The 15322-nt window shown below is 43.3% G+C and overlaps 1 protein-coding gene across 2 annotated transcripts in view; it reads right to left on the bottom strand.

The window, feature by feature from the left end:
• Positions 1-12957, bottom strand: part of PIK3R1 (phosphoinositide-3-kinase regulatory subunit 1) — a 95251-nt gene extending 82294 nt beyond the window's left edge. The window contains exon 1 of one of the 2 annotated variants that reach the window (XM_089653482.1): positions 12423-12957. In XM_089653482.1, coding sequence (XP_089509608.1) covers positions 12423-12768 — 346 coding nt within the window. In that variant the 5' untranslated portion in view covers positions 12769-12957. The remainder of the gene's footprint in view (positions 1-12422) is intronic. The other variant, XM_089653483.1, reaches the window with a different exon arrangement.
• Positions 12958-15322: the final 2365 nt, after the last annotated feature.

Raw genomic sequence — 15322 nt, 5'->3', positions numbered from 1 at the left:
TTCATAGGTTCCCATGCCTTGGATTTTTTCACCCAATCAATAGCCTGGTAATACTCCCAGTAATGGTTAAAAAAAAAACCCCAACACATACCGTATTCAACAGATAGAAATCTATTTCCGAAGCTTGTGGCCGATTTAAGAATTGGGTTCATAGATCCTGCTGTAAGATCATCGAAATATTTAAAACATGTCATGCCAGTTTTTTTTTGACAATTAGCTTGTAAAAATTCCTTCCTGAGATGACATGATAATCTACGTATCATCTCAGCATTCAAGTCAATGAGAAATGCTATGATCCTTTCACACATGTAGCATTGTTTGAAAGAACATTCTCCCTATGAAATTTTAGGCAGGATAAGCTCATGACGCAGCCCAGTCCATGGGTGAGACAAAACATCAGTTTTTCATGGAAGGAATCTATAAAAGCCAACTCTGTCTGAAATGGAACATCAGTCGAATCTTGTTGAGTTTCCACCACCTGGAGATTTTGGTGGTGAGACATTCCTGTGGTTGGTTGCATCTCCTACTCCAACAAAGTCATAAAGATGATATGCTTCTATTGTAATACAACCCTTCAAATTTATTTATTCTGTACGAAGATCTCTTTGGGGGGAGGGGGTATGACGCCATATTTTTTGTCTCTGTACTAGCTGTGGCAGTTGACCAGATTTGAGAGTTCTGATGGCAACATCTCACCTCTGCAAAACAATCTTTATCAGCACACCTTAATACCTTGTAGAGATAGTCTTGTCCATTATTCACATAAAGTAAGAGGCATCACAGCCAACATTTCAGGACCTCGTAGGATCCCTTTCTCAAGGTAGAGTGATAGAAAAAAAAAAAGGGATTTTGTGAGGTCCCGTCATATCAAACAGTGCTGGTAAAAATCCTTATCTTTCTCTATGAAAAACATGGTGGAGCCACCCACCAACTCACCACAGAACGCTGTATGAACTATGGGAAGCCTGCAAGTTTGGCAATCAACCAGAATTCTGTGGAATCCTAAGTTTCCTCCAGAGGATGCTAGGGGTTCCCTGAGCTGTGGCCGATTGACCTCCCCATTTGATGGTGCCTGCATAGTTCCATAGTCCAATATCACTTGGCAGAGCCTGCTAAATGAAACCAAAGAACTTAAGGGGTGGCATTGGGGTCAATTCACTAAGAGATAAATACAGCATGAATTTGAGTTAAAATAACTCATGCGGTATTTATTTCAAAAGTAGTCAATTCACTAAAAAAAAAAAGTGTTAAACATTTATGCTTTGTGATATTTAGCACCTAAAGTGTTACTAAACCCACAACAGTAAAATCAGTCTGTATATGCAGTAAAGCATGCTTGTTATACTCATTGTGGAACCTATGGGGTTAATCCTCTGCATTGTGTAAAAAGGCTGTTTGAGCCTTTCATCTCTGCCCCACCTCTTGTTGAAATGCCCGCCTGATACAGACTGAATCCTTAGTCACATGCACATGCTCAGTTTGGTGTGTATTGCTACAGGTTTTTCTTTTTCTTGGGAGAGTGCATGTGATCAGCACAGGGCCAATCAGCACTGTCCACACAGAGGGTCAGGACTTTCACATCCTCCTAGAGCAAAAAGAAAACTCCTCTACAAGCTTTAACCAGTGCACTCCTGAAGTCCCAAGACTGCTCTAACTGCTGATGAGAAAAGGTATTTAGCAGTTTATATTTACTAAAATAATTGCATTTCCATGTCCAGTGTACTGTGGGAGACCAGATATAGTGAATGCAGGGTCCTGGGTTTAGTAACACTTTAATTCCTGGTGCTACCAGAAGGTAAAGCTGGCCATAAACTAGTAGCTTTTCAAACAAAAATTTGTACAAAGATTTGTTAGAAAATTCTCAGTATATTTGATGGCTCGCCAAAAGGTAAAACTTTAAATTTGGTGTTATTTTTGGTGCTGTTTTTCACAATTTTTTTTTTTTTTGCAGGCTAACATTACACCAGAATGCACACTGCAATACTGTGAAACTATGAAAACACTGTAGTGTGCTTTCATTCACAAAATTATCTACCTTTGATGAAATGTTACAATTTATTTTCATTTTCTAATTGTTATTTTGTACATTTCTAAAATACTGCCAGCAAACACCTGGTGATAAATAAGACCCCTTTCACACAGGCGGTTAGATTTCAGCTTTTAGCTGTGGTTAGAGGAACTTCCTTACTGCAGCTAAGTGCAGACAATGCATCCCTATGGCTCCATTCACACACTGCGTTTAGCAACGTTTTCATAATATTTACGGTTTTATGCGTTTAGAAAAAATAAAGTTGCCTGCGCCCAGGAGCGATGTACCGCTGCTGTCTGTATGTGAATGCAGTTAATTACAGTACAAAGAAAAAATAAGTAAACATTTGCATTAAGAAAAAGCAAGAATTTACTTCCACAGCCGCATGTAAACAAATGTAAACGCAATATACAAATGTAAGAGATCTGTGTGCCAGGAGTGTTGGAATTTCAAAATAAAAACACCTGCATTTACAAGCGGCAGAACAACCGCCCATGTGAAAGGGGCCTTACGAATGTGTGTTTTTTAATGAATTGAATTTAATGATCTCTCATTTTTTTTGCGGTATTTATCTCACTTTAACCTCTTCATGCCGGCTGCACACAAATGTGTGGCCTCCCGGCGTCTGGGCCTAGACGCCGAGCGGCCGCACATTTGCATGCAATTTGCATGCTCCCAGCACACGTCCGGTACTCACGGAAAGGTCCCGATCTCCTCTTTCGATCGGGACCTTTCCCAATCATGTGACCGCCATGACGGCGAACCACGGTGGTTACATGACCTTAAAACCCTGCCCCACCTCCCGGCTTCTGAAACCCTTAAAGGGCCAGGAGGCACCAAGGGGTTAACAAATGTGCAGTATTTACCTCACATTTGATATTTTACTTTGATGAATTGACTCTTATTACTTCATGCGTTAATTTACGATAAGGAGTCCTGTTACCGTGTTATCGCACACGGTAACCTTTAGTGAACTGACCCCAATATGTGTGAGCACTACTCTGAAAGCAGCCGTTATGCGTGACCAACAATGTAACAGGAGTGTTCCTACTGTCCCACCTATGAATGGATTTTAGCAAGGGTTCCTTGAGGCCTAACATGTCAAAGCTTCCTCTGGGCTAAAAAAAAGTAAACAAAAGGCTGCTATAAAGGTATGCAACAGATACAATGCAACATCATACCAGTCGGTCATTAGAATCAATCAGCCATATAGACAAGAATGAAAGGTGGCCTCAGCCTGTGAGTCTCCGACAAAACCATACCCTCTGCCATGTTTCCTCCCACCCACCAAGGCTTGGTCCTATCACTTCATCATAGGGGCCATACCGATGGGTCTCCAAGAAATACAACAAGCCTGCACACCAGCTGATGACACATCTCAGTTTTTGGCCTTACTCTGCCCTGCATTCCTTTAGCTGCCAATAGAACTCAATTAATTCTGAAAAGAAAAAACTTCAAAAAGGTAATGCAATGTGTAAAATAAGGTAAACCCCCCTTAAAGTCACACGTGATGCAATCTGATTTCTCACAAAGGGACTATGGCACACTTAACCATTTCATGTCCGGACGCTTTTACCTCCTTCCTGCCCAGGCCAATTTTCAGCGCTATCATACCTTGAATGACAATTGCGCGGTCATGCAACACTGCACCCATATGCATTTTTCAGCATTTTTGAGGCAGTAAAACTTTATTTTGGTGGTATTTATTCATCACCGGGATTTTTATTTTTTTTGCTATATAAATGAAAAAGTCCAAACATTTTGAAAGAAAAAAAAAAAAAAAGTGTTTATCTTATAAAATTTTGCAAATAAATAATCTTTCTTCATAAATCTTGGCCAAAATGTATTCAGTTATCTTTAGTAAAAAAAACAAAAACAAATTAGTTTATAACCAAAAATTATAATTTTACAAAAAAAATATTTACAAAAAAATGTACATTTTTTTAACATACTGTCACCCTAGCAGTACAGCGTCACCATAGTGACACTGTACTACTTGTGGGGGGTGATGAAGATTTTTTTTTTTTTTTTTTTAAACTGATTGCTTTTATACCCATAAAGGCTGTAAAACCAATCATTTCTCCTCCTCTCTGGTTGCATTCCTGCAGCCAATAAGAAATACTGCGTGAGCTGTGATTGGTCACAGCTTGTCACATGGTACAAGGCTGTTGTGAATAGCCTTGTACTATGTGATCTCTGTGATCATTCACAGATTTCACACGTAGTAAGCAATGATGTCAGAAGTGACATTTTGCTTACACCTATTCATGTGATCACTGATTGACCAATCAGTGATCACATGATTTGGACCTCACACAGTGATCGGTGTTCCGCTGTGTGCTCCGGACACAGCGGGCACTGGATCGCGGTGCCGCACGCTCCCAGGGACGCGTACAGTCCAAAATGGCGGGCACCATTTATGAATGGCAACCTGCCCCTGCACTGCCACCATCCAGCCGTTTATATACAGTGGCCGAGCGGGAAGTGGTTAATGAGCAAGCCCGACAGCCTACTAATCATAACATACTGTCACCTCGGCGGTCATTTAAGATCTTCATTGCAAAAACTAAATACATATTGCGGTTGATTTACTAAAGGCAAATAGTTTGCGCACTGCGAGGGCAGTTGCTCTAGCTCTGAGGGGAAGCTCAGCTGATTTCTATTATCCAATCGTATGCAAGCGAAAATGCGGTTTTTGGTTTTTTTTTTTGTTTTCCTTGCATGTGATTGGGTACTCTTTGCAAAGTGAAGCTGTCCCTCAATTATTAAGCTGTGGAGCAAGTGCACTTGCAGTGTGCAGTATATTTGCCTTTAGTAAATCAACCCCATTGTCTTAGAGCTCAGTCACAACACAGTGAGCATAAAAACACAGAAAACACCAGTGCTGACATGCATTTTGTGAATGTGTTGCGCTGCTTATTATTTCAGCTACTTATATAGCGCCGTCAATTTATGCAGTGCTTTACATATATATTGCACTTTCACATCAGTCCCTAACCCTCAAGGTGTGTACAATCTACATGATTTTTTTTGTACAGTATACATCAAGGGTTAATACTAACTTTCTTTTTTTTTTTCTTTTAATAGGTACATTGAACTGATGTTTTATGCATTGCGAAAAAGGCAGACATACTAAATTTTTTTTGCGGTGCACCTAGAAAACAATTGTGTGCTGGAGTTGATCTTGCACCGAATGACATAGAGCAAAGGACATAGTGTGAATGAGCTCTTGATCCCAGAAAAAAACACAAAAATGCTGAACATATAAGGCAAACTTACTTACATGCAAGGCGATCACTAGCCCGGCTCTACTATACAACGACTTCACAGTACTGACCAACCAGTAGGTGGCAGTTTTAAGTCAGGAAGTCGCTTTTCTGCAGATCCCTTATACTGAATACTTTATAAATTATTCCAGAATATTTTACACATACATACATACACACACAAAAACCCAAAAACCCCACGCAATCTCATGAAATGCAGACTGCTTGTATAACTGCAAAGCGAACACAAGTTTGTGACATCAATCATTCCATATGTTGCAACATACCTACTATTTTAATCCTGAGACATCCGAATTATTTGTTTCCAAAATACAAACTTTGTTAGATGTAATTAAGAGAGATCACATTGCAAAACCATGCATACTTGCAACGCTCCAGTGGAAGAAAAGATTGAGTGTTTGTACAAAGTTGGCAAACTATAAAAATAAGTCACTCAGGCAGCTCTTAGATTGGAAGCTCTAACGAGAAGGGCCCCCTGAATCCTCCTGTATTCATTTGTATTGTAATTGTACTGTCTGCCTTCATGTTGTAAAGTGCTGCGAAAAAACGTTGGTGCTATACAAATCCTGTATTATAATATCTGATCCTTCATTATTTTCCATCACAGGGAAGATAAGATGGATTCCTATTAAAAAAAAAAAAAAAAAAAAAATCAGCAACGTACTTTGCATTGCATAAGAGCTGGTCCCCATAACGCGCCTCCTCCGTCTGACAATGCAGACAAGCCAAGTCAAGCTGTTCCCCTCCATATAGCAAAGGCATGCATGTTGCCATTACAAATCTGCATTCCAGTTCCTATGAAAACTTTGGATTACTGACAGCCTTTACTTTAAATGATAGGATGGACTAAAATGAAGTGCGGAGGAGGAGACACAACAATCATGTCAAACACCATAGCTGTCTATAACATGCTACATGGGTTCCAACATTGTCCAAGCCACACAAACCCAGAAAGCAATGGTGGTGTCACCCGTCCACCCCGATTGTCACTGATAAAAGACGAGGTCTCTGCCCCATTGTCTTCTACACAAAGCTCACAGAACTGCATGCAGCACAGGAAAAAGGAAGAGAAGAATCAATAGCCAACTACGGGAACTGGCCCTTCTTTGTGCAAGGCCAGCACATTCCACAGCTTCACAGTTCAGTAAGGCTCAAGAATGTCTAGAACAAAGCCTACAGAAATATGCTTCAGATGAGAGATCGCCCAGACTGCCAATTAAAAGAAAGGACAGACGAGGAGTCTCACGCAGCCACAAGATTTGCATATTATATTAAGTAGAAACGATAATATCTGAACGATTCAGCGCCCAGGGATCATCTAGATGTAACAAAGCAGAACATACGATGGGGAGATGACATATGTCAATGTTATTAGTTCACTCTCCTGTAATCAGAGATCACCGCTGGAACATTGAGCAACTGCTACACAAGTCATTCTACAGTGTTTGTAAACATTGTTTCTAAACTGGTGTCCAGTGTATAGTGTTTCTATAAACACAGGCCAGGACGCCAGCAACACAACCACACTGGGGCCACACATGTGCGGGTATAAAGCCCAATATAAAGGAAGTTCTATGGCTGTCAGTACAGATAACAGTGCAAATGACATAGATGGAACTACTGCTGAAAGGGGAGGTCATGATGAATCGCGTCATGGGTGTCAGGGGCTCAACATACAACTAGACTGCAACCACCGACTGTCTACAAACTGTCAACTGGGCACAGATCAAAGGGTACAAAGCCATTGTCCAATGTAATGAGTGCAAATGGGGGAGAAAGAGAAGAGGCGAAAAAGAGAGAGACAGAGAGAGAAAGAAAAGAGAGAGACAGAGAGAGAAAGAAAAGAGAGAGACAGAGAGAGAAAGAAAAGAGAGAGACAGAGAGAGAAAGAAAAGAGAGAGACAGAGAGAGAAAGACAGAGAGAGAGAAGAGAGAGAGAGAAAGAGGAGAGAGAGAGAAAGAGGAGAGAGAGAGAAAGAGGAGAGAGAGAGAGAGAGAGAGAGAGAGAGAGAGAGAGAGAGAGAGAGAGAGAGAAGAGAGAGAGAGAGAGAGAAAGAGAAGAGAGAGAGAGAGAGAAAGAGAAGAGAGAGAGAGAGAGAGAGAGAGAGAGAGAGAAAGAGAAGAGAGAGAGAGAGAAAGAGAAGAGAGAGAAGAGAGAGAAAGAGAAGAGAGAGAGAGAAGAGAGAGAGAGAAAGAGAAGAGAGAGAGAGAGAAGAGAGAGAAAGAGAAGAGAAAGAGAAGAGAGAGAAAGAAAAAAGAAAGAGAAAAGAAAAGGGGAGAAGAGAAAACTCTGCAGCTTAAAGTGACTGTAAAGTCTTTTTTTAAAAGAATAAAAAACACATTTTATACTTCCCTGCTCTGTGAATTGCACAGAACCGCTCAGTACCTCATCCTCTGGGGTCCCCCGCTAGCATTCCTGGTTCCACCTCTGTGTTCCCCCCATAGCAAGCCATTGCTATAGGGGCACACCTGCAGGGTCACTCCTGAGCCATGCTGTCTGAGTTCATAGACTCAGACAGTACAGCTAGGCCACGCCCCCGTCACAAAATCCGACTGACAGCGGTGGGAGCCAATCGCACCTGCTCATGTCATCCAAGGCCGTGAGAGCACAGACAAGGGAGAGCTGCTACAGACGGGCACAGTGCTGATGGAGTGAGGATAAGGGGGGGGTACTGCGGTCCATCAATAAAGGATTTCACCCAAACTCCACATTTCTGCATCAATGGCTCAGGCTGGTCACAGATGGATGGATAACCTCAACCAGTTCAGCAGGGATCAGCTGAGATTCGATCAGTCTATTGACTTCAGTACAACCAGCCTGTTGGATATTGTGCATGTGATCTCTGCTGCAGGCTGTAGCCACCAGCAGTAATCATTGAGTCCGGCAGGTGGGGGAAGGCCTCCGCCGACAGAACACAACAGCACTACAGGAGGGATTCCCCCATTAATACAGACTGTTGGAGGAATCGAGCAATTTTCTTCCCTGCAACCTGTAGTGGAAGGAAGGAAAACTATAATTTATGGCTTTCCCAACAAGACACACGACTCTACCACTGCACAGATGGCAGCGACGACCGACAACCGTAGATTGTATAGACGTGACAACAAGAGATGGATATCTGGTGGTGTGGGGTGACTGCACTATACTGACGATATGTACAGACGACGGGAGCAGCGACCAGACACGTGGAAACGTTTATGGGGCACCGAACACTTCCTGACATTTGATGACATAAATGGGCACACCAAGTGTTAGGCTTCAGTTACACCGAATCCCGTCTTTGAAATCGAGAAACTTCCCTCGAATTTGCACGATTTCAAAGTTGGATGTCAGTGCCACTTGGAAGACAATCTGCGACTTCATGCAGCGATGTCCATGCAAGTCACACCTGAACCAGCAAATAGTGCATTAACGACTTTCAAAATTGCTGCGATTCCAACGAATTTGCATCGATTTAACCGCTTCTATTGTAGACAATAGGATGCGACTTGCCATGCAATTATAAAACGATCAAATCGCATGATGATCCGCACCGTTGTGCCCGGGGACCATAACTGCCCACCACCCACAGGGCGACTACAAGTCCCAGCAGGCAGGTTCCAGGACGGATCTTCTCCCAATGTCATGAAGACACAGGAGAGCGAGATCCTCTGCATACACTAAGCTGACCATACAATCGTTTTGATTGCAACGTATGCTGAAATTGTAAGACTGCCCCATACATGCACAGTGGCCAATTCATCATCGATTAAAATATCAAAATGGAACACATACATACTGATTAAATATACAATCTACCAGCGATGATCTATTGGAAACAATCACTTGATTGATCGGTATGACAGTTGGCAGTCTGATGCACGCAGTGATTTGTTCAATCGATAAAATTCAGTTACAGCTGATCGACTTGCCTGCATCAAAATCAACAGAACGCTTACCAAATCAGAGGGTCTGTGTTACACGATATCGAGATTCACCATACACAATACAATCTTTGTAGAATCAATCGCAGTTTTCCCAAAACTCTAATAAAGGGCCAGGCCTAGTCTATGCAATCGGGCAGGATCTTGTACAACTTGGTTGTTGGTAGATCTAAAGGCGATTACACAAACTGGAACGTGTTGGGTGAGCTAAAGCCAATCAGATCATTTTAAGCTCACCCAACCCACTAATGCAGGCCATAGACGGGTCATTTATTGGCCGAAAAACGAAAAATCGATCGTTCTGTTGCCAATGCTTATGAAAATTGGCCGTTTTTCATAGATTTTCCAGCATGACCGATAAAAGAAATGAGAAGGAATCGCGAAAATTGGCCAATGACATTGCCTACTAATGATGCGAATATCGGCCGAGAATTCTTTTGGACGAAAATTTGGCCGATAAACGATCCGTCTATGGCCTGCATAAATCAGATTGTACAATCCACTTTAGATCTACTAAAAACCGTAGCACAGGGGTGTGTCTGATTGGATGCAGATTGCTTGGTAATTACGGTAGGTCCTCATAGTCTTGGTAAATCAAACGTTGGTGTATGCCAACCCTAAAACTGGCCATACACTATACAATCTGATTGGACAATTTCCTTTAGATTTACCAATATATATCAGGACCTAAACTATCTTATCCATTTGCATCCAACCAGACCGACACTTGCAGTACATAGCGGTTGGCAGATCTAAAGGAGATTGTACAATCAGATTGCGTACAGCACAGCCACCATTATGCTTGCTATACACATTACAACATGACTGCACAATCGACCTTAGATCTACCAAAACTTGAGGACCTACCAAAGCTACCCCATGATTTGTTTCCAATCTGGCAGGTCCATGCATTACATAGCTGTTGTTAGATCTAAAGGAGATTGTACAGTGTGTGGTTAAAGTCACATCCATTAGCCATATCGATCCGTGACTGGCCACCATAACTACCCATACATGTGTCCGAAAGATCGGTGTTAGATCTGCCATGGGTTGTATTTGTGATTGATATCTGCAGCCAGTAAAGTGTGGAACCATGCATCATTCCTTATCCCAATGACAGATCACTTCTGTGCAATGGCAGGTACGCAGATCAATCACCGGGATTGGGGGCCACACACGCGTCAACAGTCGACTATTCCGATGGATTCTCCCCAGATAGGAATAGCTGACTGACAGTTGACGACCCATTTGGGGGAAATGACACACAGAGAAGGTGGATTCTGATCAATAGGATATTACGTTATTGATCACAGATCACTGCCTGTATTGGTGGCCATACACGCTTCAATAAATGATCAATGACTTTTCCAATCGATCCCCCTGATAGGAATAATTGATTTTACGTCATTTACCGATTTGGTGGATAGAACACACACGGGTGAATTGGATTCTGATCGATATTTGGACGAGATCATCATAGGTTATTGATCATGGATCACCCCTGTATTGGGGGCTTCAATAAATGATCAATGACTTTTCTGATCAATTTCCTCTGATAGAGATAACGGATCTCTGGCCAACTAAAATCCACTTCCCCAGTGTGTGTCCTATCCACCAAGTGGGTCTTCATTTATGGATCGATTATTCCTATCTGGGAGATTGATTGGAGATCACATTGATGGTTTATTGACACATGATGCCACCAATACCTGGCCTAACTGATCAGTGAATCATCCCAGCAATACGATTGATAATTCCCCATCCTGGCTGATTGACTCAGTTCAACGTAAATCGATCAAAAGGGAAGTTATGGCTTTTGGATGGGTGGCCAATCTCATCATTTTAACAGCATGTCACATGGATTGGAAAAGAAAATCGTTCAGCCAACTGGCAGCATACACCATACAACCTCATATTCTGATTGATCCAATTATAATCTTACTGATCAGTAAATTGGCTGCCGATCGATGCAAAACGACTGATCATTTTCTGTCCTGATCGACTCAGTTCAATGAATTTGATTGGAAGGGAATTTATGGCGATCGGATTGGTGGCAATCATTTTAACTGCATGCCACATGGATTGGGTAATAAAATCGTGCAGCCACCTGGCAGAATACAACCGTACAATCTGATTGATCCAATTAGAATCTAATCGATCGGAGAATGAGCTCAGTGCTGCCAATTGACACAACACAATCATTCTTCATCCTGCCCAACCAACTCAGTTCAATGTGAATTGATGGGAAGGGAAGTTGTGGCAACTTGATGGGCTGCCAATACAATCGTTTTGCTGGATCAGAAGAAAAAGTCGTGCGACCACCTGACAGCACACAACCCCACAATCTGATTGATCCAATTATAATCTAATCGATCGGTGAATATCTCAGTGCTGCCAACTGATGCAACACGATTCTACATCCTGCCCAACCAACTCGGGTCAATATTAATCAGAAGGGAAGTTATGGCAACTCGATCGATTGCAGATACAATTGTTTTGCTGGATCAGATGATAAAGTCGTGCGGCCACCTGGCAGTGTACACACAGCACAATCAGATAGATACAATTAGAATCTAATCGATCGGTGATTATCTCAGTGCTGCCAATTGATGCAACACAATTCTTCATCCTGCCCAACCAACTCACTTCAATGTGAATTGATCAGAAGGGAAGTTGTGGTGACTCGATCGATTGCGGATACGATCGTTTTGGCAGACCAGATGATAAAATCGTGCAACCACCTGGCAGCACACACCGCGCAACCTCCCAATCTGACCAATCCAGATTATAATCTAATCGATCGGTGAATTATCTCAGCACTGCCAATAGATGCAACGCGATCGATAATTCTCCGTTCTCGCCGATCGCCTCCGTTAATTAATCGGGAAGTTATGACGATCCGGTTGCTCTGATGGGATGGCATAAACTCGTGTGCCCACCTGGCAGCGCACCCCACACACCCATACAATCTGATCTAGTCTGCCGAAATGTCAGGCCCCGTTCACAGCGGGAAGTCGCGTTTCTGCACACGTTTCCCGTCTCCGTGCGTCCCGCGGTCACATGAATGGGCTGCTCTACGCGTGGTTATGATCGACAACGTGCGTTTTTTACGCGTTTCGCCTGTTTCCAGAACGCTGTGAAGGGGGCCTCATCCTGCGATGGTGCAATCAGAGCACACACACCTGAGGACTCACCCTGCGCCTCTGCTCCAGCCTCGCTCCGGGGGCCCCCAGGGGCCACAGGCAGTGGTCTGGGGGGTCGTGGTTTGGGAGTGGGGGGGCTGATCTTCTTCCGGCCCATATACTCCACGTAGGTTCCCGGGAAGTCGCCCCTCTCCCCCGTGCTCTCGTTGTAGCCGTTCAGCCATCCGATGTGCTCGGGCCGGGCCTCGCTGCCCTCCCCGCAGCCCTGGGCCACCAGGGTCCCCCGATTGACGGTCAGGATGTCCCCCACCCGCAGGTCGATGTCTTCCTCTCGCTCCTTCTTGTAGGCGAATAGGGCCCGGTACTGGAATCCCTCTGCACTCATGTCTCCGGGGCTCTCTGTGCACACAACACACACACCGATCCGAGTCTTCCGTGCGATGGAGGGGCCGATCACAGCTGCACGGTGCCCGGGGACTGCCTGGAGTCGGAAGCGCGGCTCGCAGCTCTCATGTCTCTGCTGTCCTCCCCGATCGCCCCGCTCTTCCTCCCAGACTCGCTGCACACAAGGCGAGGGAGACGCAGGCAGCAGCGGTGGGAGGGGACGAGGCTCCGGCGCTGCGCAGGCGCTGCTTTTGCGCAGCTGTCACTCAGCAGCCTCGACGCCGAGCCCGGATTGGCCGGCCGCTGGTGGGACGTCGCCACGTAGGCGGGGTTACGGGGGGCCTCCTTCTGATGGGCAGTCGGCTTGTTGCCATGTGCGTGTGAGAGTGCTGGGGAAGATTTCAGTTGCCGAGCCTCCCCTGTGTGTGAGGAGCTCCGGCCTGGAGCCCAGCGCTCCTCCTCGCATGTCCGTCCGGTGCACGCAGTATAGGTGGCTGTGCGGGTGAGGGGAGGGGCTGTGCCGTACAATAAAAGCCATACACAGCCCTGGGCCCATTCATCCCACATTCCAGGGCAGGCCTGCCGTACTTTGTTCTGGGGGCAGCTTGGAGAGCTCCATTTCCCTGCAGGATTAATAGAGTATTCCGAGTCTGAAGGCCCATTCACCGCAAACTGCACGCTGGTTATACATGTGCCCTGACGTGCATGTGACCAGGGTGTTATGTGGGCCATAGATGAGATGAAAATCGGCCGAAAAAAAAATCGGCCAATATTTGGATCGTTAGTGTGGTAATCAATCCTGCTGGAAAATAATCGGCCAAATTTGTCGTTCTGCTGATTTCCGCAGCAATGATGGACAAATTTGCCGATCTTTTTCCGATATTTAAAAATGCACATAAGCAGTGACATGAAAAAAGAAGGAAAAGGAAAAAAATTGAATATGAAGTAGAAGAAAAAAAAAGAATTTCAGTTCGATATTATATTTGACATTTAAAAGTATAGCAACATTGTATCTATTTGTATCCGAATAGAAACATCTGTATCCGAAATGGATACAAATAGATACAATGTTGCAACTTTTTCTTTTGCATATTCTATTTCTTGTTCATATTCTATTTCTTCTTTTTATTCGTACTCTATTTCTTCTTCATATTCTATTTCATCTTCATATTCTATTTCTTCTACTTCTGCATATTCTATTTCTCTTCTTTTTATTCATATTCTATTTCTTCTTCATATTCTATTTCTTCTACTTCTGCATATTCTATTTCTCTTCTTTTTATTCGTATTCTATTTCTTCTTCTTCGTATTCTATTTCTTCTTCTTCGTATTCTATTTCTTCTTCTTCATATTCTATTTCTTCTTCTTCATATTCTATTTCTTCTTCTTCTGCATATATCCTATATAATTGCCGGCTGTATACGGGACGAAAATCAGCCGACCTTTTTTTTACCAATAGTGGTAATGGCTGATTGAACGACTGATTTTTCGTTTTTCAAAAAAAAAATTGGCCAGTTTTCTCCCCGTCTATGGCCTGCATTAGGCAGGCTATAGATGGGCTCAGCCAATAAACAAAAAATCGGTCGGTGCTTGCAGCGATGCTGCCACCAATGTCCACGAAAAACGGACGTTTTTCATGGATTTTCCAGCATGACTGATAAAAGTAAATGAGAAGATCTGCAAAAGACAGCCGACGGTATTCCCCCACTAATGGCGTGAATATCGGCCGATTTTTCGTGTGGTCGACAATTCGGCCGATAAAAGACCCGTCTATGGCCTACATTATGCAGGCCATAGATGGGCCAAAAATCAGCCGATTTTTCAGCCGAAAAAAAAAATTGCCCAATTTGCACACTGTTAATGGGTTAATTGGTCAGCCGTTTTTCTGGATTTTGGCACATTTTGGAAGTTGGAAAAAAATCAGCCGATTTTGCCAATCAGCTGATTTTCGCTGCAATCATGGGCAAATCGGCTGATCTTTTTACCAATAAAAAATCTGTGCATGAGCCGTGACCTGCAAGAAAAAGAAGAATTCCAGTTGCTGTTATATTTGACATGAAAAAGTATTGCGGTTGCAACAATGTATCTATGGATACAAATGGATACATTGTTGCAACTGCAATACTTTTTTATGTCAAATATAATAGCGGATCTCTCTGCAGGGACAGAAGTAATTAAAGGCCGGCCGTAGACGGGACGAAAATCGGCATATTTTTTTTACCGTTGGTGGTAACTTTGGCCTACTGAAAGACCGATTTTTCATTTTGTTTTCTAAAAAAGCCGCTGATTTTTCAATCCATCTATGGCCTACATTAGTCTAGGTCAGGGGTGGGCAAACGTTTTGACTTGAGGGCCGCAATGGGTTCATATATTGGACCTGGGGGCCAGACCAAGAGTAGATGAATGATGTGTATGTGTCATCCATAGTAAGTATAGTAATATTCCCCTATAGTAAGCATAGTAATTAATCCCCCATATAGTAATTCATCACCCATATAGTAATTCATCCCCCATATAGTAATTCATCCCCCATATAGTAATTCATCCCCCATAGT

This window comes from Staurois parvus, unplaced genomic scaffold (assembly GCF_062004578.1).
Source record: "Staurois parvus isolate SC_StPar_1 unplaced genomic scaffold, SC_StPar_1.0 ptg000714l, whole genome shotgun sequence".
NCBI classification, from domain to species: Eukaryota; Metazoa; Chordata; class Amphibia; order Anura; family Ranidae; genus Staurois; species Staurois parvus.
This window is presented reverse-complemented; position numbering and strand designations above follow the sequence as displayed.